At 59.5% G+C, this 21307-nt stretch overlaps 6 protein-coding genes across 6 annotated transcripts; 4 read left to right on the forward strand and 2 right to left on the reverse strand.

Moving 5' to 3' along the window:
- Nucleotides 1-653: 653 nt before the first annotated feature.
- SPBR_07014 (uncharacterized protein) lies at nt 654-2387 on the forward strand (the record flags this gene model as incomplete). Its single annotated transcript, XM_040765269.1, has 4 exons — nt 654-753; nt 809-1300; nt 1372-1811; nt 1992-2387. The coding sequence occupies 4 exons, from the start codon at nt 654-656 to the stop codon at nt 2385-2387; spliced, it is 1428 nt and encodes a 475-aa protein (XP_040617597.1).
- A 639-nt stretch (nt 2388-3026) lies between these two features.
- On the forward strand, nt 3027-6182 carry SPBR_06512 (uncharacterized protein; the record flags this gene model as incomplete). Its single annotated transcript, XM_040764768.1, has 1 exon — nt 3027-6182. One exon carries the CDS (start codon nt 3027-3029, stop codon nt 6180-6182), a length of 3156 nt encoding a protein of 1051 aa, XP_040617598.1.
- Nucleotides 6183-8510: 2328 nt separating this feature from the next.
- On the forward strand, nt 8511-12194 carry SPBR_06436 (uncharacterized protein; the record flags this gene model as incomplete). Its single annotated transcript, XM_040764692.1, has 4 exons — nt 8511-11735; nt 11798-11944; nt 12013-12083; nt 12149-12194. 4 exons carry the CDS (start codon nt 8511-8513, stop codon nt 12192-12194), a joined length of 3489 nt encoding a protein of 1162 aa, XP_040617599.1.
- A 1230-nt stretch (nt 12195-13424) lies between these two features.
- On the forward strand, nt 13425-15530 carry SPBR_06813 (peroxin-5; the record flags this gene model as incomplete). The annotated part of the gene is made up of 2 exons (XM_040765069.1): nt 13425-13592; nt 13692-15530. The coding sequence occupies 2 exons, from the start codon at nt 13425-13427 to the stop codon at nt 15528-15530; spliced, it is 2007 nt and encodes a 668-aa protein (XP_040617600.1).
- A 469-nt stretch (nt 15531-15999) lies between these two features.
- Nucleotides 16000-18420, reverse strand: SPBR_06690 (RNA exonuclease 1; the record flags this gene model as incomplete). The annotated part of the gene is made up of 1 exon (XM_040764946.1): nt 16000-18420. One exon carries the CDS (start codon nt 18418-18420, stop codon nt 16000-16002), a length of 2421 nt encoding a protein of 806 aa, XP_040617601.1.
- A 665-nt stretch (nt 18421-19085) lies between these two features.
- Nucleotides 19086-20909, reverse strand: SPBR_06963 (set and mynd domain protein; the record flags this gene model as incomplete). Its single annotated transcript, XM_040765219.1, has 1 exon — nt 19086-20909. One exon carries the CDS (start codon nt 20907-20909, stop codon nt 19086-19088), a length of 1824 nt encoding a protein of 607 aa, XP_040617602.1.
- Nucleotides 20910-21307: the final 398 nt, after the last annotated feature.

The following is a 21307-nucleotide window of genomic DNA, read 5'->3' on the forward strand; positions in this document are numbered from 1 at the left end:
TCACGATGTCGTTCGACAGACGTCAAGAGACGCTCTCAAAAAAATTGGCGGCCAATTGGAACAGTGCTGTAGCCGATTTTTTCTGGGCCCCGAATTCGCGGTAGGCTCCACGTGATCGCGCGACCCACCCAAGCCAGCCCCAAGACACCGGTGCACTCCTGCCGTGTAATTCGTCGCGCTTGTCCCCTCAAACCTTCCTCATTCGGAACTCAGAGTTGCTCCTTCCCTGGAGTCAAGTCAAGTTCGTGTTAAGAAGACATGACATTCAGGGGTTCAATATATATAAACTTTTGCTCTTCTCATACTCTGGCGACGATGTTGTAAAGCCTGCGCTCTGGTTGAACCCGCGTTATATTAGTCCTCGACCGCAGGCAGCTGTTCATGCCCTGCCATCCAGAGTGGCATTCGACGCTGGAGCATCATTTAGACGCTGCGATATACACTGCAAAATCGGCGCCTTTTCGTCTCTTCTTTCTCTGCATTTGTTGTAATTGCTGGGTTTCACTTTACTTCTTACTCTCCTCTTTTTTTCTCCTCCCCATCTATCTCGGGCTTTCAGATGAACATATACTCTGCCCACCAAACCAAGCGACTGCCTTACGCACACTCACATCCTTGGAACCTTTTGAACCACGCCGACCAATGCGCCTACCATGTACTTCGTCAAGCTGTTGGCGACTTTGCTGGTCTCATGCAACCTCCTTCCATCCGTCACAGCTATCCCATGGATTTCCACTGAGCCAGGAAAGCCGGGTAAGAACAATAGCGCTCAATTTCCTCCAACACGGCTCATACTAATCTAAAGTAGATCGCGATGCACATCCATCTTTAGCAAGAATAAGCCCGTCCGACCTCTTGCAAGCGGGCGCAACGCGCTCTGCACTCTACCAGGCAGCCTTGACCGAGCTTCAGGAACTCGAAGCAGAGCCGCTATGCCACCGCGTTGCCGCGCGGCTACTCGTCAACAACTGCCAGATTCTCGAGGGAAAAGACGATGCCACAGTCTTGACAGACAGCGGACGCCGGGCGCGCGACTTTGTGGACTCGTACGCGGCCAGCCTCGCCATCTGTGACCTGGAGCGGGCCAGCTTCAGCATCCCGCCGGCGTGTGAGCCGTTCCGCGAGCCCACGCTGAGCCGAACGCCGCTGAGCGATACAGCGCAACTGCATGTACCCGAAGCGCAAATTCGGGCGTGTCTGGCTGGACTGGGTGAGTCGCCGTCGGCATGGAACACGTGGGTCAGCTACAGTCACAAGGCCGTTCGGTTTTGTGAGGCCGCCCGAGCAGACCACGAGAAGAGTACGTGCCCGGCCGAAAGGAAATGGAAAGAAAAAAAAACGAAATGAAGACAGGGTAGCTAACGGTCCCAGCGCAAAATATCCTCGTCTTCCAGAAGCTTACGCGTGTCATGGCCAAGCTGACCGACGACGTCGAGGCCGAGCTGCAGAGGCGCACAGAGGTTTGCGACGCGGTAGCTCGGGGTGCGGCAGATCGGCTTGGCCACATCGTACCCGTGGCAGACGCCCTCTTGGACAAAATGGTAGTCATCGAGTCCCTCTTGCACAATGATCTCATGTCTTCGGTGCGCGAGACTGCCACGCTGGTGGAGGACGGTTCGCAGTCAGCCCGGACACTACAGCAGGTGCTGCGCATTCTCGTAAAGACAGTGCTTGAGAGCAACTCGGAGTTGGCCTTTGAGCACGAGCGGTCGATCGCAAGGGCCAATCAGGTGACACAAGGTGAGATGGATGCGATCAATGCTGCAATGCAGGGAGTCTATGCGTCCGCATTGTCGTTACAACGAGAAATTGTGAGTACAAATGCAAAGTTCGTTTACATCTGTATTTTTACTGTTCTAACAGGATAGGAACTTTCCCAACTCCAAGCCGCGGATCTCACATCTCGCCAAGAAGCCCTTGGAAGGGTAAGCCTAGTCTGTCCCTCCATATTGTCTTATGCATCGTTCGCTGAGATTGATTTTTACTGGCAGGGCATGTTGCAGCTCGAGGGCATGACGCAAGCGTTCTTTTCCGACTTTGACGCCCACAGCCGCCTGCTGGTCCAGGCGAAGAATATGACAAACGACATGTTGGACACATTGGAGGCTACTGCGGCGGCCACTTGGACCATCCAAAACTCGTTTCGCGGGTACGGCGAGCTGGGCGGCTGGTGGCCGTTCATTGTATGCCCTGCCGTCTCTCTCATCATGGGATCGTATGGCCTGCCGCCGTCTATTTTGCGGAACATTGGCCTGTTTACATTGGGCGAGCTGGCTGGCGCAGTGATCTCATGTCACAACCGCATCCACAACCACCTCGGAACGGTGGCAGGAGTTTTATTTACGTTTGCGGGAATGGTGAGCAATACAACGGGTACAGTGATCTGATGGGCTTTCGGCGGCGTTTGTGGGATGCGGTATTTGTTTCCTTTAATTTTCGTTTATTCTCGGGTTACTATTCTTTTTATTTTCGTTTCATGTTACCAGCATTCTTTTTTCTGTTTTCGTTCATTATCGGCAAGGTCCCTGTTAGACGGTGGAAATACAATGGATGGCAATTCGTTTACATATGCTAGGGGCCTCATAGTCACGAGTCCAAGTCTAGTTTCAAGAAAAGAAAATAAGATACGTAAACCATTTAGAGGTTGTGAAAGCGGCCCCAATTAGAGAGTGAAGCCGCCTCTGGACGCGCTAAAACGCGCCTGCCATGTTGACCGAAAACCATTGTCAACGGCACCTGCCGTGCTGTTGGGGGAGGAAGTGGGGACGTTTCTTCGCCAATACCACAACCTGGTGAATTGGACGCGACCACTTCGGACGACAGCGCAACCTCGAAAACGTCGACATTTCATGGTCAACATCGACGATCCACCGCGCCCGTGACACAGACCTGTCTTTTTAGGTGCTTTGCGACGCGTTGATCCCTTTGTCTCCGAGGCTTAGCCGAATGGCGACACGAACGTTGGCGGCTTTCACGACGAAACACAAAACCGCTGGCTGCATTCGCACTCTATGCTGACGTTGATCATGGAGCGGAAGCGTGCGACGGCACCGTTTGCGACGGAGCCCGCGCGTCGGCCATCGAAAGATGCTGTCGACTCGGACGACGAGGCAAACGAGGGGCACAGCAGCGGCTCCCTCTTCCCGCCCCTTGACCTCTACGAAGAGGGCGAGGCAGAGCGTGGCCGGGAAAACATCCAGGCCCAGAGTCAGCTTGTGCAGGAGGAGGCAGAAAGCCAGCGACAACTGCGAGAAAAGCAGCAACAGCAGCAGCAGCAGCAGCAGCAGTCACGGCAAGAGGATGGGGAACTGCAATCGCCAGACAACCTGTGGAACTTGATGAGTGAAAGGGAGCGCAGGGGCGAAAGCGACGACGACGACCAGGAGAACGATGATAGCAACAACAACAACAACAACAACAACAACAACAACAACAACAACAACAACAACAACAACAACAACAACAACAACAACAACAACAACAACAACAACAACAACAACAACAACAAGATGGAGAGCGCACAAGTCGCCCACGTGCACAACAGCCCTCAAACGCCTCGAAAACGGCAACGCAGGGCGGTGGCACCGAATGGCCGACCGACAGCGGCTACGAACCGCAGCCGTCGGGGTAGGGGTGTGATGAGCGTGGCGAATGTGCTGGAACAGGTGACGGCGGCTATTGATAGGGCACAACCGGAGAGGCGTTCGTTGCCCAAAAAGCGACAGTTGGGCAAAGAGGAGGGGCCGGTGGAGGGGGCGGCCGCGCAGCAGCAAGATCCTTCTAAAAGGCAACGACGAGAGACGGAGCAACAACCTGTGGCCGGGCGACAGGAGAAGGAGGGAGATACAGAAGAGCATCTCCAGCAGCAACAACAACAAGAACCTGCAGAGCGAGAAGAGGACGATGTACCGGAAGTACGGATGGATCAGGCGAGCGGAACGGCACAAGCGACCTCAGGACGTTCATCCAGACGATTGCAAGGCCTTCAGCCCAGCGCGGAACCAGAAGCGACGACAGCGGGCGCCAATGCCGAATTCGATGCGGGCGGCGGCCAACCCGTGACGCAAAGGACGGCCGAAACAATACAAGAAACACCACAAGAGACCGGCGACAGCGGCGAAGCACAAACTCATTCCCAGGGTGAGCTGCCAGGTTATGGCAACACCGACGCCAACAACTACGAAAACGACGACGACAACGCTCACGACAATAACAACGATATTGGCACGCAAGCTGCGCCACGAATATCTGCCTCGCAAGACCCCACAGCGATGCCTGTGACAGAGCTCATCACGTCCCAGCTACTGAGTGCACTCATAGACCTCATGGGCACGAGTGGGTGGACCGGCAAGGTGATGTGGAAAATGGGATTGAGCTGGCAGCACACCGATGCCGGCCGGTTTGGCCCCGAGCCATTTACGGCGCAGGCGAAGAACCTCCTGCGACAGCTCGCGGGCCTCAATGACGCGTATGTGCACGTACCGCGGCCCATGGCGCGGCCCTCCATGACCACGGAGACGCTCGACATGTGGGCCCAGAGGACGTACTTGCACGACCACCACGGCGAACATGGCGAGCTTCTTAGTATGATCGACGCCAGCATCCATAGGATCTGCCACAATGCGCTCCAGCCGCTGACGACCTATGCGAGCGACGCGACCCCGGAGACGGTCCGCTTCCGCTGGCTGCTTGCTGAAGACCTTGTGGCGTTTGTGATCCCCAAGGCGGTGGAGGTCCTCGAAACAGTCTACGCGCTCGGTGGCAGCTTGCCCGGCCGGGAGCTGGGCGAGGCCAGCCTGTATGTGCCAGGCAATTGGGTGCAGATGATCCATGCAACGCTGTACTTGGCACGGCGTGTCGTTGGCTGGATCACACGCCTCGAGAATGCGGTCGCCTGGGAGCTCGGGTACCGCGCCGACCGCCGTATGACGGGGGTCCCCTTCACGTACCAGTATCTCGATGACGCTGACGAAGAGGCTGGTCAACGCCTACAAAACTCGGCGCTGCCGCGACCCGAGTCGATTGCTGCCGTGCGACGAAACCGATGCCTGCTCAGGCCGCTTCTCAACGGGATCGAGGACGAGCTCAACCAAGCATGGCTGGCCCTCGAGCGCGCACAGACTGCACGCGACGCTGGAGGGCGTCAAGGGACACAGGAAGGCCACGAGGGACAAGAGGTAGAGGTACGGGAGGACGCAAACCGAGAAGCTGGTGGGGTGGGAAACCAAAACCAAAACGACAGCAACGGGGAATGGATGCCCGTGGCGGTTGCTGCAAGCGCACCTGCTGCGCGGACACAACCCCAGGACATCAGTGCCATGGACGACGAATCATTTGCATTTGAGCTCGCAGATGGTCGTGCTGCCGAGTCGTTGGAGATTGTCTTGACACAGCCGTCGGCCGCGTACCTCGACCAGGGCATGCGGGATGTCCAAGTCGTGCGCGACGGTGATGACGACGGTGTTGACGAGGACGACAATGGCGACAGCAATGGCGACGGCAATGGCGAGAACGACGACAGCCCAGTTATGACAACGGCCATCACGACTGCTGTCGTCGCCCAGCCATCAAGCCCGCCGCCGGTCGCGAGTGTTGAGCAGGTCACGCAGGACATGATTGTGGTCGGGCGGAACGGGGAAGCGGAGGATGAAGACGGCCTAGTGGTAAACACTCTACAGGTGGCCGGCCCTGCCGAAGCCGAGGTTCCGGTCGAGGCTCCGGTCGAGGCTCCGGTCGAGGCTCCGGTTGAGGCTCCGGTTGAGGCTCCGGTTGAGGCTCCGGTTGAGGCTCCGGTTGAGGCTCCGGTTGAGGCTCCGGTTGAGGTTCCCGTTGAGGTCCCGGTCGAGGTCCCGGCTAATGTCCCGGCTACGCCCGCGGCCGATATACCGACCCCTGCCCCAACGCCAACACCAACACTAACGCCGGCACGCGAAGGTGCCGCAACAGCCAGTCTCGGCTCTCGCCCCTACGCCGACGCCGAGCTCAGACAGATCCTGGCGCGTCTCCGCGCACTCAAGGGCACGGACCAGCTGGACCTTGCGCGGCTGGCGGCCGACCTGAACCGCGACATGTTTGACGTGGCGAACCGCGCCGAGAGCATCAAGAGCGTGGTCCGGGCCAAGCTGCTAAAAGACAATAGGCCGGTGCCACACTGGGCGCAGGCAGGCTTTACGATTCGATAAGGGGGACCCTGTGTGCATATTCCTGCTTTTAGTACTTTTCCTTGGTTTTTAGTTGTATCTCTTTCTTGGCTTTTTCGACTCTCTAGTGATACCAACGGTGTTCTTCTATTTTTTTGTTCGTATGAACTTGAATATACAACATATTACTCAAAGACATAATTTTATCATGAGTGGAATCCTTTTGTTTTGAACTAAAGAAGCCACTGGTTGAAGACCCTGACATATCTGCATGCACCCCAGACGAAGCATGCAAGGTGCCGTCACCACAACTGCCTTGTCGGCCTGACTTGTTTCGTAGTCCAATAAAGCAGAGGCCCGCCGATCATGGTGTATTGGACAGGCCGGTGGCGTTGTAGTCTTGTCACTCCCCCCTCACCAATATTGCATCGAGTGACTTGGCTCTCATTACGTCAAAAGCGCCTTTGGTCGACAAGTGAGTGTGTGGCTCAATTAAACGAGACTGCTTTCTGATGACAGCATTGCTGATGATACGACACAGGCCGTTTCGAAACGAGGAATGGCAAGCTCTTGTGTTAATGCCTGCTGCTCAATGCAAGGCCAAAACCTGATACGTCGGTCGTTCGGAGACGGCGGGAGACCTGACAACCCAAAAACGACAGGGAAGAGGAGAAGAGACAAAAACGAGAAATATGACTGCCGTCGTCCCGCTGTTTCACAAACAAAAGTCCCTGTCGAATCGACACTGCCGACGTTCCCTGCACGAAGCAATGCGACGTATGGCTCGGGAGCCTTAGTGGGGAGGCCTGTCGGTGTGTCGACTTTGTCCATTCTCCCATTCTCTCGCGTCGACGTGCGTTCTACATCGCAATTAAAGATGCCTCCTATTTGCAAATAGCGTCACTCGTTGAAAGCCGGCCCAGGGGGACCTGCCTGTTCGATCAACGCCTAGCTTCACGGCTCTTGCCCAAATTGCGTGTAACGCATGCCAGCCATACCATTTTCGTCCGGTCTCAATGCCCATCCCTCCTTCCTGCCCGGGATCAGACCGTTCGCTCTTTCCCTCTTGCAAAAGACGTCGTATCACATTTGCTGTCTTTTGGCGTCGTACTACAGACAGAGCACAGTAGCTCAGCTCTGTCAATCTTAAATGTGACGGGACACACACAGTCGGTACCTTTTGCGAAAGTAATTAAACCACTTCGTAGTGCTCTCTACGCGTCGGCAGCGCGCCCTTTCTGGTTCGATTGGCACAGACAGCGGCACCTGGGCAAAGTGAAGCGACATGGGGCCTGTGCTTCACTGCTCTTTCCCTTTTTGACCGACCCCCTTCCCTTTCCATCAGATGTTGTACTTTGCTGCCTGCGCCGCTCCTTCCCTCTCTCGTTGGCCCCTGCTTCTTTCTGGACCAGGAAAGCTACCCACGCGCGCGCACTTTCCCGCTTTAATTTCCTCTTGGTCTCGCGCACCCCCTGGCACTTTCCCAAAAGAGTTCCCAATTCTTCTGACGTTTTGGCCGTCTCCAGTCTCTCTCCCCCTCTCGACATTCTTCTCCCTCCTTACCTTCACCCCGTCCTCCTTTTCTTTTGCGTTTTCCGTGATTCCGTACACAGCTCCACGATCCTGTCACGACCATTTCTTGGTTGGTCTTTTTCGTTCTCGTGCACCTCTGTCGCTCTCGCTCCGCCAGAGATTCGGTTCCCACCTGTCTGCTGATTTGTGGCGCCTTTCTATTTCAGGCCCGAATTACACCCCCAGTTTAATTTGCTGCCCTGTTTCGCCCAGCCTTTTTTCCTTTTATTTTTTCATTTTTTTCTCGTTCTCATTTACCGAAAGCTGGTCATGATCCCCGGCAAGCTGTGTTCTCTTTAACATTTGGTCTTGTTTCTTCTCACGACATTGTGGTTGCTTCAGCCCGTTCGGTTGATTCCATCCCTCGCCTAAAACACGGCTCCTTTTCTATTCACGACCAATAAGTGAGGAACCAGGCAAAGGCTGCTATTGTCTCGAAGTGGTAGGTCGTCATAACCTTCGTCTAATTCAATGTTGTCAAACATACCAAAACGACCCCGGCATGAGACCGAGGTGACGTGCATTCACTTGAGTCTTTGGCCCGACAATGGACGGTTTCCTGGTGGCGGAGTGTGACAAAGTGTCCCTCGAATTGGAACTTGTACCTTGTTGACGCGCGGTCGTCGCGGCGGCCCTAAATTGCTATCTGTTGACAACCAACACGAGCTAACTGCTGGACCCTTCGTTCCCCTTTTCCTTAGCTTCGAGATAGTTGGACGCGCAAACTCATTATCCCGCGACAGCTTCCACGATCCGACTCTTTTCGGCCGGCTTTTAAAACAAACCAAGGCTTTCACAATGGCCGACGCTACCAGCTCCGACCCCGTCCCGCACGACGACGCTCCTGCTGCGCCGTCTGCGGATGTGCCCGCACCGACCTCCGCCGAGGCTGCTCCTGACGCGGCCGGAGGGGCATCCGATGCGACCGCCTCGAGCCCCAAGAGCACGAAGACGACACCAAAGGTTGCTACGCGCGTCTCCGCTCCCAAGGCTGCTGCTGGAAAACCTGCTGCCGGCACCGCGACCACTGCTGCGAAGCGGACATCCACTGTCGGCACCACGCCTGCCGCGACTGCGCGTCGCACTGGCCTGACCAAGCCCCCTCTGCGCCCGGCTGCCGGCGCCACGTCCACCCTGGCCAAGCGCCCGACAACCTCCTCGTCCACCGCCACGCATCGTTCGAACCCTTCCGCGTCTGAGGACGAGAAGAAGCGTACCGCTACCACCAGCACAGCCGCTCGTCGCACCTCGACCGCGCCCTCCTCCACGACGCCCGCGACGAAGTCCTCGGTGCGGTCCTCGACCTCCTCCACCCCGGCTGTCGGCACGGCGGCCGCCGCACGGAAGCCGACCGCCGCGTCTTCGACCTCTTCTCCCGCTGCTGCGCATAAACCGACAGCTAGCACATCGTCTACGAGCACCACCGCCACACGCTCCACCACCGCGCCGAGACCGTCTGCAACTGGCCTGGTCGCTGAGGCCAAGAAGCGCCTCTCCACTGTCGGCAGCTCTGCCGCGCCGTCCACCACTGCCCGCCATGCTTCCCGCCCGTCTCTCTCGTCTTCGACCGCCGGCGCTTCGGCTGCCGCAGCAGCTGAGGCTGCCAAGGTCACAGAGGAGCTCAAGGAGAAACTCGCGACAAGCGAGAAGGAGGTTGCCGATCTCAAGGAGCAGATCGAGTCGTCCAAGGAAAAGATTGACGCGCTCAACGACCAGCTGAAGAAGGATGACGACGGCGAGCAGCTGCACAGTGATCGTCTGGTGGAGCTCACGACCAAGCACGAAGAGACGGTCGCTGCACTCAACGCCCAGATTGAGGAGGTCCAGCAGAAGCTGCAGACGGCGGAGGCCAGCCTCGAGAAGCACCAGTCGGACCTCGCCGATGCCGCCGCGTCCAAGGGCACCTCGGATGACGAGGTCGCCTCGCTCAAGGCCTCTCTGGACGCCCTGCAAGCGGAGCACGCCGCCCAGCTTGAGGAGAAGGAGGCTGGCCTGCGCAAGGCCACGGCTGACCATGCCTCTGCACTAGAGGCACTGAAGCAGAGCCTTGGACAGGACCACGAGGCGGCCATCGCCACCCTCGAGGCCAAGCACGCCGAGCGGCTCAAGGACGGCGAAGCCGCTACGTCGGCATCCCACGAGAAGGCCATTGCCGATCTGAAGACCACCCACGAGAGCGCAGTCGCCGAACTGCAGGCCAAGATCGACAGCCTGACGGCCACCGAGGCTGAGCTGGAGTCGGCCAACAAAGAGAAGGCCGCCGCCCTCGAAGCGGAGGTTGCTGACCTCCAAGCTAAGCTCGCGGCGGCCGAGAAGGCCGCGGAGGATGCCAAGGCCGATACCTCTGCCGTCTCGGCGGTCGAGGCCCAGCTGCAGGCCGCCCAGGCCGAACTCGAGGCCAAGGATGCCAAACTTGCTTCTCTCGAGGCGGCTGTTGCCAAGCTGCAGGAGGAGCTCACCGCATCCCAGGCGGCAGTCGCTGCGGCCGAAGAGCAGCACGCGGCACTCCAGAAGTCCGTAGATACCGCTCTCGAGGACAGCTCCAGCAAGGACGCCAACATCGCGAAGCTGACCAGCGAGCACGAGGCCGCCCTCGAGAAGCACCGCAAGGAGCTCGAGCAGATTTCCAAGGACTACGAGACGGAAATTGAGAGCCTGCGCGGTGACGCCTTCTTCAAGCGCAAGTTCCAGGATCTGGAGGTGAAGCACACCGAACTCACCGAGGCGCACACGGCTGCCAAGGCAAGCCACGAGAAGGCTCTGGCGGACGCCAACGCCGCGCACGCCGCCGCCCTGGAGGAGAAGACGGCCGCTCACCAGAAGGACCTGGACGCCCTCCGCGCTAGTCACGGCGAGGAGCTCGAGAGCGCCAAGCTGAGCACGAGCAGCTCCGAGAAGGAGGTGCACCTGGCCGAGCTCGAGAAGCTCAAGGCGAGCCACGCCGAGCAGATCGACGTCCTCAAGGCCGACGCCTCGTCGTCTCTGGAGAAGGAACTCGAGGACCTGCGCACCTCCCACTCCGCGGCACTGGCTGCTCTGGCGAAGGAGCATGCTTCTGAGAAGGAGTCGCTGCAGGCCAGCTACGCCGAGGCGATTGCTGCTGCCCAGTCGGCCAACTCTGATGCGTCGGCCTCCAAGATTGAGGAGCTCAAGGCCCAGCTGGCGAGCCAGCATGCGGCCGAGCTCGAGAAAGTGCAGGCCGACCTGGCCGCGCGCCACGCGGACGAGCTGCAGAAGACGATTGACGCACACACGACTGCCCTCGAGGAGGCCAAGGCACAGTCGGGCGCGGGCCAGGCTGCGGCCATTGAAGCGCTCAAGGCCGAACTCGAGACCAAGCACAGTGCTGAGATTGAGAAGCTGATCGCGCTGCACTCGGAAGCCCTGGAAGGGGCGAAGAAGGACGGCGCTTCGGAGTCGTCCGCCCTCAAGGAGGCGCACGCCAAGGAAATTGGCGAGATCAACACTCAGGTCGCGTCTGCATCCGAGCGCACGGTGGCGCTCGAGACGCAGCTGGCCGCCGTGCAAGCCACCCTGGCCGAGACCCGCACCGAGCTGGCCAAGGCCAACGAGGAGACGGACGCCATCAGCGGCCAGCTGGCGCAGGCCAAGATGGAGAAGTTTGAGGCCGAGGCGGCGCTCGACGCGACCAAGAACCAGAAGCCCGACACGACGGAGCTCGACAGCCTGCGGGCCGAGCTCAAAGCGCTCAAGACGACGCATGAGAACGACCTGTACGCGGCCAAGACCAAGACGGCCGACGCGACCGACCGGCTGCGGTCGGTGCAGGAAGACCACGAGATGCTGCAAAAGGAGTTTGAGGCGCACCGGCTGGCGGCCGACGCCAAGCAGAAGTCGTCCGAGGTCGACTACTCGGACCTCAACGACTCGATGACGCAGCTGGTCGAGGAGGCGCAGCAGAAGACGGCGGAGGCCGAGCGCAAGGCGAAGGAAGCCGAGCGCAAGGTCGAGGAGCTGCTGGCGCAGCTCAACGTCAAGGAGGCCGAGCTGAAGGAGGCAAATGTACGTGACGCCGAGGTGACGGATCGACTGACGTGATCACCGAAAGCTGACCCCCCGTCTAGGCCAAGGCACAAGCACCAAAGGGCCTGGCGGCCAGCCGGTTTGCCCAAACCGACAACGACGATTCCTCGGATGCGGAGAACAAGGACCCTGCCGCGGCGGAAGGTGAGTCCGGCGAACCGGACCATTCATCGGCAGCCCTCGCTTCGGTGCGATTGCCACCGCCCTGCTTGGGGTGACGGTGCAGTATATACTAACATGGCATGTTCTTGCACAGATCGCTAAAGCGCGGGTGACGGCGCGCGGGCTCGAGGAGCTCGACAACGAGCTGCGCGACCGCAATGCTCAGTACGTTTTGTGTCCCGCACGGGTGTTGCCTCGAGTGTCGTTGTACTAACAGAATGTCGTTTCAGCCTGCTGCGGACGATTGCCGACAACAAGGTGCCTTCTCAGTCATAGCTATGAAGCCCTCTTGCTCTTTGCTCAGCCTTTTTTTACTTCACCTCCCATCAGCGCCATCACGTCCATCACCTCTCTTCTCATCTCACCTTCAACAAACCCTCCCAATCTCGTTCTACATCTGATACCCCCCAGACTCGGGCCCCCCTTGTTGATTCCGTTTATATTTTGTCATACTACTTTCTACTCGTTCCTATTTCCATCCAATGCTTTTTTTGTTGCCATTTTCGCATTTCGCTTCTCAAGTTGGACAGAGACGGAGAACACGACGGAAATCGAAGACGGGAAGATTGCAGATAGCCCCTGGCATTGTATGCCGTAGGTACTCCCCGTTACATACGACCTCGTCACATATTGTCACATGTATTGCCATCCTCCGTCACAGTCACATACTCTTCACATAGCGAGTTTGACCAGCCCGCGCAATATTAATTCTTGGAAATTTACACGTATTATGCCTGGATTACTCAATACTACGTATGTTTACTTGATTATGGTTGAAGCACACTTGTCAGGGCATCCGGCTTACCAGCTGCTTGATTATGCCAACAACGGCAACTTTACAGCATACAAACGCCGTCCACTGTATAAAATGAGTACGGTAGCCGACGGGGGGATCGCGGTGACAGAGGGAGAATGTCGCCTGTACTACATGCTAGCGGGTACCTGTGCTGGCGCGTGATAGTGGAGTTGGGGCAGACGATCTGGGGTTTGGCTGCCGATGAAGAGTGACTTCAACGTTGGTGTGTGGCGCACTGCAAATGCAAGTCACTCTTGTCACCTGCTCCCGAGAACAATGCCTCGGTAAGATAGTTTGCGCTGGGGCAGCATTTTGGGGGGGAGAGAGCGCTAGTGGGGTGGCGGATGGCGACGACCGAAGCAATGGGTTGGTCAGCGTAAATCCGCCGTTTGTCACCGCCCCAAAGGCCCTGTAGTTGCCTGCAGATAGCGGAGGACAGGCGCTGTTTCCCCGTGTTTCTGCAACAACGTCAGCGCTTTGCGAAAGCCTGTTTCTCCATTTTGTGTTTTCCGGTAGCACCTTCTCAAAACGTTGTTTCTTTAATTCGTACTCCTTCCTGTTCTAGACAACACCTTTCGACGATATTGCTTCTTTGAGCCGGTGACAAATTACAGACCTCACATTCCATCCGACCCCTATATCCTCGCATCCTCCGACTTCACACCCGCCCCCGCGCCTCACTCCGACCACACTCCCTATACACAGACGCCATGTCGTTTCTGGGCGGCGCCGAGTGCTCGACGGCGGGCAACCCGCTCAGCCAGTTCACCAAGCACGTCCAGGACGACCGGAGTCTGCAGCGCGACCGACTCGTCAATGCCGGACCGAATGGCGTCAACGGCTTCCGCAGTGCCAACCGGGGGCCCGCACAAGACGAGGTACGTATGGGCCGTGTGTTGTCACGAGCACGCGATGCTGCCCTGTTTTGTAGCTCCCCTCAGAAAACACAAATCACTAACCTTGCCCCCTGCCCTTAGATGGTCAATGGCTTCCTCCAAAACGGCCCCAACATGTCTGAGATGGCCATGGACCCCGCCCACCTCAACCAGCTGCAGATCGATCCCGCCTCGCGCGGCGTGCACCTGCGCGCCCAGTCCGCTTCCCCCGTCTGGTCCGACAGCTTCCGTGCCCAGACCCCGATGGACGCCGGCTTCAACCCGGAAGAGTTTGCCAAGTTCCAGCAGCAGCCGCAGCACCAGCACCAGCACCAGCACCAGCACCCCGCGCAGCAGCAGATGGGCGGCGCGTCCGCCTCGGCCGCCGCGGGGCCGTCACAGCACATGCAGCAGCCCATGATGGGCATGGGCTACGCCGGCGGCATGTCACAGTACGACGCGGGCATGCAGTTCCCCATGTACCGCCCGCAGATGCAGAACAGCTGGGCCCAGCAGCCGTTCCACGCCGCGCCGCTGCAGCGCCAGGAGCCCAACGCCGTTGTCGAGGGCAAGGGCAAGGGCAAGATTGTCGAGCTCAACGACCACGAGTGGGAAGAGCAGTTTGCGCGCATGGAGATGCAGGACAAGCAGGCCAAGGAGGGCGACGACCAAGACCAGGACCAAGCCGCCAACGACGCCATTGAGCGCGAGCTCAACAAGGTCGACGACCAGGTCCTCAACTCCGAGACCAACTTTGGCGACCTCGAGGCCGTCTGGAACGGCATCCAGGCCGAGAATGCCGCCATGCGCGAGGCCTTTGACGGCGGCGACTGGAAGGACGTGTCCGACGACTTCCAGAACACCTGGGGCGACGACTGGGAGCCGATGGGCAACCGCATGGGCCTGGACCCGCGCATCGACCCGTACCAGTTTGAAGAAGAGAACCTGTTCAAGGAGCACGGCAACCCCTTTGAGGAGGGCGTGCGCATCATGAACGAGAACGGCAACCTGTCGCTGGCCGCCCTCGCCTTCGAGGCCGCCTGCCAGCGCGAGCCCGAGCGCGTCGAGGCCTGGGTGTACCTGGGCTCGGCCCAGGCCCAGAACGAGAAGGAGACCGCCGCCATCCGCGCCCTCGAGCACGCCCTCAAGCTCGACCCCACCAACCTGCCGGGCCTCATGGCCCTCGCCGTCTCCTACACCAACGAGGGCTACGACACCACCGCCTACCGCACCCTCGAGCGCTGGCTGTCCGCCAAGTACCCGCAGGTCCTGCCGCCCGCCGAGCTGTCCAACGCCGCCGAGATTGGCTTCACCGACCGCCAGCAGCTGCACGAGCGCATCACCGACAAGTTCATCCAGGCCGCCCAGCTGTCGCCCGATGGCGAGCACATGGACCCGGACGTCCAGGTTGGCCTGGGCGTGCTGTTTTACGGCGGCGAGGACTTTGACAAGGCCGTCGACTGCTTCCACGCCGCCCTCGCGTCGAGCGAGCAGGGCACCAGCAACCAGCGCTCGCAGGTGCACCTGCTGTGGAACCGCCTGGGCGCGACCCTGGCCAACTCGGGCCGCTCCGAAGAGGCCATTGCCGCCTACGAAAAGGCCCTGTCGCTGCACCCCAACTTTGTGCGGGCCCGCTACAACCTGGGCGTCAGCTGCATTAACATGGGCTGCTACGACGAGGCTGCGAGCCACCTGCTGGCCGCGCTGGCCATGCACAAGGACGTCGAGACGAGCGGCCGCGAACAGGCCCGCGAGATCCTGGGCGGCGCCGCCGCCGGCGTCACCGACGAGCACCTGGACCGCATGACGACGCAGAACCGCAGCACGACGCTGCACGACACGCTGCGGCGTGTGTTTGGCCTCATGGACCGCCGCGACTTGGCAGACCGCGTGTCCGTCGACATGGACCCCGACATTTTCCGTGGCGAGTTTGATTTCTAGACGGGCGGGGAACAAAAGGGAAACGAACAAAAAAGGAAAAGAAACAAAATAAAATAAAAATACGACCTGACGCGGAGAAAGGAGGACGGGCTCATGGTTCAGCACCGATGAAGGGACGGCAAACTATTTACATTTTATGGACTTGCATTGATGGGACGGTTGCATTTTTATCACTTTGCACTATGCACTATGCACTATTACACAGTCACATCTTTTCTTATTTGCTTTAGATCTTACCAGGACGCAGTCCTCCCTTTTTGGGTTCTATAATGTTCATAGCTTCATTCATGCCTCTTGCAGAGAGAGCAGCCTACCGGCATTCCCCCCTAGTTCGTATACCCTCACGAAATAAATCCTATCAATCAATCAAAATCATCCCTCCGTCGTACCCGGGAAATCCAGTGACGTGAAAGAAACACGAGTCGTAAAGCCGATGACATTGCCTCTGATCCATCTCCACTGGGACTTCTTACTTCACGGCAAGAAATGCAATGCCGTCGCGCGCGCGCCGCACCGCCTGCTGCAGCTGTTGTGCCTCCGTGTCCGTCCACGGCACCGAGATCTGGTCCCACTTGATCCCTGGTGTGTGGTACTCTTTCTTGTGCTGTGCCCGCTGTGCCTGCAGCCGGCTCATCGCCCGCGGGTCGCCACTGCCGCTCAAGACCACCAGTGCCGTGCAGGGCGGCAGCTGGGCGTGGATGCGCCGCACACGGCGGGCCAGAATGCGCACGGCGCGCTCCAAGGGCGACGCTTCGCTCCCACCATCCCTACTACCGCCATCGGGCTGTTCCTCGTCCGGATGCCTGTCCGCCTCGGCAGCCATCAGCACCTCCAGCATCTGCAGTGTGGGCGGCCCTTGGCCGTTTTGGTTTTGGTTTTGGCTTTGTGCAGCAGCAGCAGCAGCAGCAGCTGCTGCTGGCTGGGGATCGGCGCCACCCGGCAGCTTGTTGCGGTTCCACCACCCTTGCAGCGCCTCCAGCTCGCGCATCCGCGCCCACACAAAATCGACGCCGCCGCCAGGGACCACTTTGCCGTCCGGGTCGCCCTGGACCGCCCGCATCAGGTTGGCCTCGACATCGGCGTCGCTGCGGCACCCGCCCAACACGATGCCCGCCTCGCCACAGAGCGTTCGGCGCGCATCGCCCCAGTCGACGGCTGCCGTCGACTTGCCCGTGGCAATGCCGCCCGTCGCCTGGGGTCCGCCCTGCGACCGGTAAGCGGTGCCCGCACGCGCCAGCCGGTGGAACAGGTTCTCGCCGGCACCCTCGCCGCCGGCCCACTCGGCGTTCTGGCCGCTGGCGCTGCCGCCCCAGGCCTTGCCCTTTTCGCACTTGCGCTTGATCAGGTCGAGGCAGGTGCGCGCGTCTTCGACGCTGTCGTGACCGCGGGCGGTGCCGTGGCCCTTTTGGATCTCGCGGTTCAGATACTTGCTGGAGAGCCAGCGCAGGGCGTGCTTCTTGGCCGGGGCCATGGGGTGCGGGAAGACAATGGACGTGTCGACAATAAAGGGGTGGGTGAGCTGCATGGCGCGGACATCCGAGTCGAGCGAGTGGCCCACGAGGATGGCGCGGCGGTCGAGAATGGCGAGCAGGCGGCGCTGGATGTCGGCGAGGCGGGTCGTGACAGGCGCGAGCATGGCCTCGGTGATGCCCGAGAACTGCGTCAGGTAGTCGACAATGGGCTCGTCGGGCTTGACGAGCTCGTCCATGACGACCTCGCCGTCCCAGGCAACGACGCTGATGCGTGTCAGGACAAACTTGTCGTCCGCCGCCTTGCACATTTCACAGTCGACGGCAAACACCTTGCGGCCGGCCGTGATGCTGCCCTGCTCAATCTCCGCTTCGGGCACCTCGCCGTCCGCCAGGTCGGCCACGTCGGTGTGCACCCAGCCGGGCTCGTCCGCAAAGGCGCTGCGCTGGTCCGCCGGCAGCAGGGCCGGATGCAGGACAAACTCGTTGGCAATGTACTCTTGCGGGGTGGCGATGAACTCGGTGATGCGTGTGCGGACGTCCTTTGCGCCGTTGTCCGAACGGAAGCGTGGCCCAGAACCTTTGGGTTTGCTGTCGTCGGAGGCCGACTTGGGCAGCGGCGCCGTCAAGAAGGTGGCGACGGGCGAGAAGAGCGTGGCGTACTTTTCGTTGCCGCGTGCCCGCACGGGCCACAGCTGCGGGAACACATCGGCGAGCGGCTGGACGGCTGCGGGGAGGCTGTCTTTGTTGAGGGCGCGCGGGTAGGCGTCGTCGTGCGGTGTCGCGACCTTCTTCGTCCAGCGCTCCAGCGCCTCGATGCTGCCATCCTCCTGCTGCATCCACTGGGCAAAGTCGACCCCGGTCTTGAACATGGCCTCCTCCAGCCCGGGCACCAGAATGGTGACGATCTTGCGAAAGGATGGCCGGTGGTGCACCCCGATCCACTGTGGCGCCGTGCCGTCGGCAAAAATGTACGTGACGAGGTTGCGCAGGTCCGAGACCTGGATCTTGCTCTGCAGGCGGGCGTTCTTGTTGAAGGTGAGGGCCGGGTAGTTGCCCGAGTCCTTCTTGGGCACCTTTTTTAACTTCTTCGTGGGACGCCCGCCACGGATCGTCTGCCACTCGCCGCCGCCGTCCTCGCCATCGGCAGCGCCGTCTATCGCGTTGCCGTCACTTGGCTTGCCGTGCTTTTCCTTCTTGTCCCGCTTCTTGTCCTTCTTATGCAGAGTTTTGCTGTCGCCATTGTTGGAGAGCGACAGTGCCTCGGTCGCAGCCAAATCCCCGAGCTCCATGTCGGAGCGCGACCGCTTGGTGCCGGCGACACTGACAGCGGAGTCGCTGGCGCTGTTCGAGGGCGACTCGTCGCCAGGGCTGGACGGCCTGGCCGTCGTCGAGTCTGCGGCGACGGACGCGGCGGACATGGTAAAAGGAAAAAAGGAGTGGAGGGCGAAACGGGAGATGATGTGTGGCCAGTCGGTCGTTAGTCGGGAAAGGGCTGCTCGTTTTTTGGAAGGAACGGCTCAGGTCGATTTGGAAAGAACGACGTAGCGGGTGAGCGAAAGAAAAACGGCAAGCTCGACCAAGAGTACAATTGTTGTCGTGACGAGGTAGCGGAATGCACTTGCCTTCAGGCGCGAAGGTCGTCATGCGAGCCGAAAAAAGATAATTCTGCCGCACAAAGAAGGAGCCTTGCAAGCTTGTGGGGGACCACCGCCTTCCGTATTAGGCAACTCGGCTGTAAACCACAAGGTGCAACTGCGAGTCAGCAACAACTTAATACGGCAAGCTACAGCAGGCTACAGTGAGTGACCACAGTATTATTAGCGACTCAGTGAACTCGTTGAACAGCATCTTACTGACACCTCACTTTATCATCGCAACTCGGTCAACTTATGCTTTCATTCCAATCTCTCTATTTCGTTATTGCCCCTATATGACATCACCCCTTCTGTTGGAGGACTGCGGTGCTTCAGACCCGTTATCTAGCCATGGTGATAGACGGCTCTCTATTTTGCCAGTTGGCTTAGTGGTAGCGGTCCAGTTCCTATGCCTTCCATTTCGCATAACGTTTTGTTTCTTACTTCAACTATCGAGAAGACAACACGCTTTCCAGCAACTCAATGGCTACGGCAGACACAGCGTTCAGTCTCTTGAGAACACGCTCGTCAAAGTAGCGCACACCATAGGGGGACATGGGGTCGGCAAACCAGCGCTGGACCGCCTGTGTGGTTGCGCCAGGGTCCGGCCGGAAGTTCGAGGGCATGTTCATGCTAATGGCGGGCGGAGCGCCAGCGGCTGTCTGCTGGGCCTTGACCATGCCGCCCATGAGCTCGCGGTTGCCCATGGTCTCGACCTGGCGCAAGAAGTGGCGCGCGTCGTCCAGGGGCGGCCACTGGTTCGAGTGGCCCTTGGGCCCCTGTTCGAGGACGATGCGCAAAACGGCCTCGGTGGTGGCGCCGTCGACGAGGTCGTTGAGCTTGTCGCGCAGGATCGGCGAGACGTTGAGCGCGGGGTCGGACCTGCCCCAGCGGTCGAGGCCGTTCCCGTCCGAAAACACGACTTTCAACACCTGCGGGAGCATGGTGGCGACGCTGTTGAGGTTGCGGACGCGGCGCATGTCAAAAGGCGCCGGGTAGCGGTACGGGTCGATGTGCTGGCAGATGAAGACCAAAAAGGCCAGCGCGTGGCAGAAGTTGCGCACCTCCAAAAAGTGCATAAAGGCCAGGTGCATCAAGTGGGCGACGGGCTCGTCGGCCCAGCGCTTGGCATCGATGAGCGGCTTGCAGATCCGGTAGAGGCGACGCATCTGCGGCAGGCGCTTACCAAAGTAGGGGTCCGCCTGGGTGTAGGAATCGTCCGACTCGTCAATGGCCTCGACGCCGCTTTCGGCATACATGGCCTCGATCTGCTCAGGCGTGATGAGGTGTCCCTCGGCCTCGCGCAGGATAGGTGGGTTGCGCAGCAGATCCAGACGCGGCACGACCGTGAACCGGTTGTTTAGCGACAGCACGGGCGACTGCTGGCACACCTGGTAGACGTCCAGGTTCTCGGTGCAGCGGCGGCACGTGCACGTAAAGTTGTAATGGGCAAGCCCGCGCTGGCGAGCCGCACGCGGCTTGGTATAGTCAATGTACGAGACGGTAATCTCGTCGCCGGCCTTGATCGGCTCCGTAGCACGCAGCCAGGTCTTGGGCCCAAAGAAACCCACAACGGCGTTGGGCAGGCACGAGTGGTTAGCCATGGCCAAGGTCGCGTCCAGAAAGAGGCCCGACTGCGTCAGGTTGTGGTCACGGCGGTCAAACGTGTTGGTGTGGATGCGACACAGGATCTCGACCGCCGTGCGGATCTGGTCCTCGCCGAGCCAGCCAGTAAACTGACAGGCTCCGGCCGCTTGCAGCTTGAAGTCGTCCCACACGTCGCGGTTGCTGATAAAGGCCGGCACGTTGCCCTCGAGGGCCTCGACCGTCGCGCGGATGTCGGCCGAATCCTTCCACTGCAGGATCACCAGCATCAACGCACGCACGGGCGCCGGCAGCGGCTGCACATAGCCGCCGGGTGTGGCCGCCGCCTGCCGGGCAGCGCTCTCAAAGGCGTTCTTGAGCGGCTTGCACTCGAACTTGTGGAAACGCTTCCAGTGCGCCCGCTGGCACTCTTTGCCGCAGTAGACAACGGCCTGACACCCCTGGCACTTCTTGATCGAACCCGCGCGGCGGGCATCCAGACAGTTGTTGCAGGTCTTGGTGGCATCGGGACCGGACGGCAGCACAATCAGTGGCTTGCCAAAGACGGCAATCTCCTCACCAGGTGCATAGCTGCGCGTTGCAAAGAGGCCGCGACCACGTCTTGCGGGTGTCACGCCCGGAGGAGAGCGGTCGCCGCGGATCTCGAGACCTGCGGGGATGGTGGCCATGGTGTGGATGTGCGAGGTGGAGGGGTAAGGATGAGGAGGGGGAGAAGAAGAAAAGTCGGAAAAAAAGAAGGAAAGGGAAGAAAAGAGAAGAGGGTGTGCCCAGACTGAAATATGAGGGAATCCAGAGAGAAAGAGTAGGAAAGAGTGGGACCCTGGGGTTCTTCTGCCCTCTGGAGGAAGGAGCTGCTCGCGCTAAATCAGGTCTCACCCGTAAAGGGCACTGTAACTCGGCCAATCAGGGCTCTTTCCAGGCCATCCTGCCCTGAAGTAGTTGAAACTTGTGTGCAGCCTTGCGCTGGAGTGAAACGGACCGTTTCAGCCTTGCGAACGTCATTTTAACACACAAATAACGAAAAACACTGTCATGACAGACGTCCTTCGACGGTCAACAACGTTGT

Source organism: Sporothrix brasiliensis (assembly GCF_000820605.1).
Source record: "Sporothrix brasiliensis 5110 chromosome Unknown Cont20, whole genome shotgun sequence".
NCBI classification, from domain to species: domain Eukaryota; kingdom Fungi; phylum Ascomycota; class Sordariomycetes; order Ophiostomatales; family Ophiostomataceae; genus Sporothrix; species Sporothrix brasiliensis.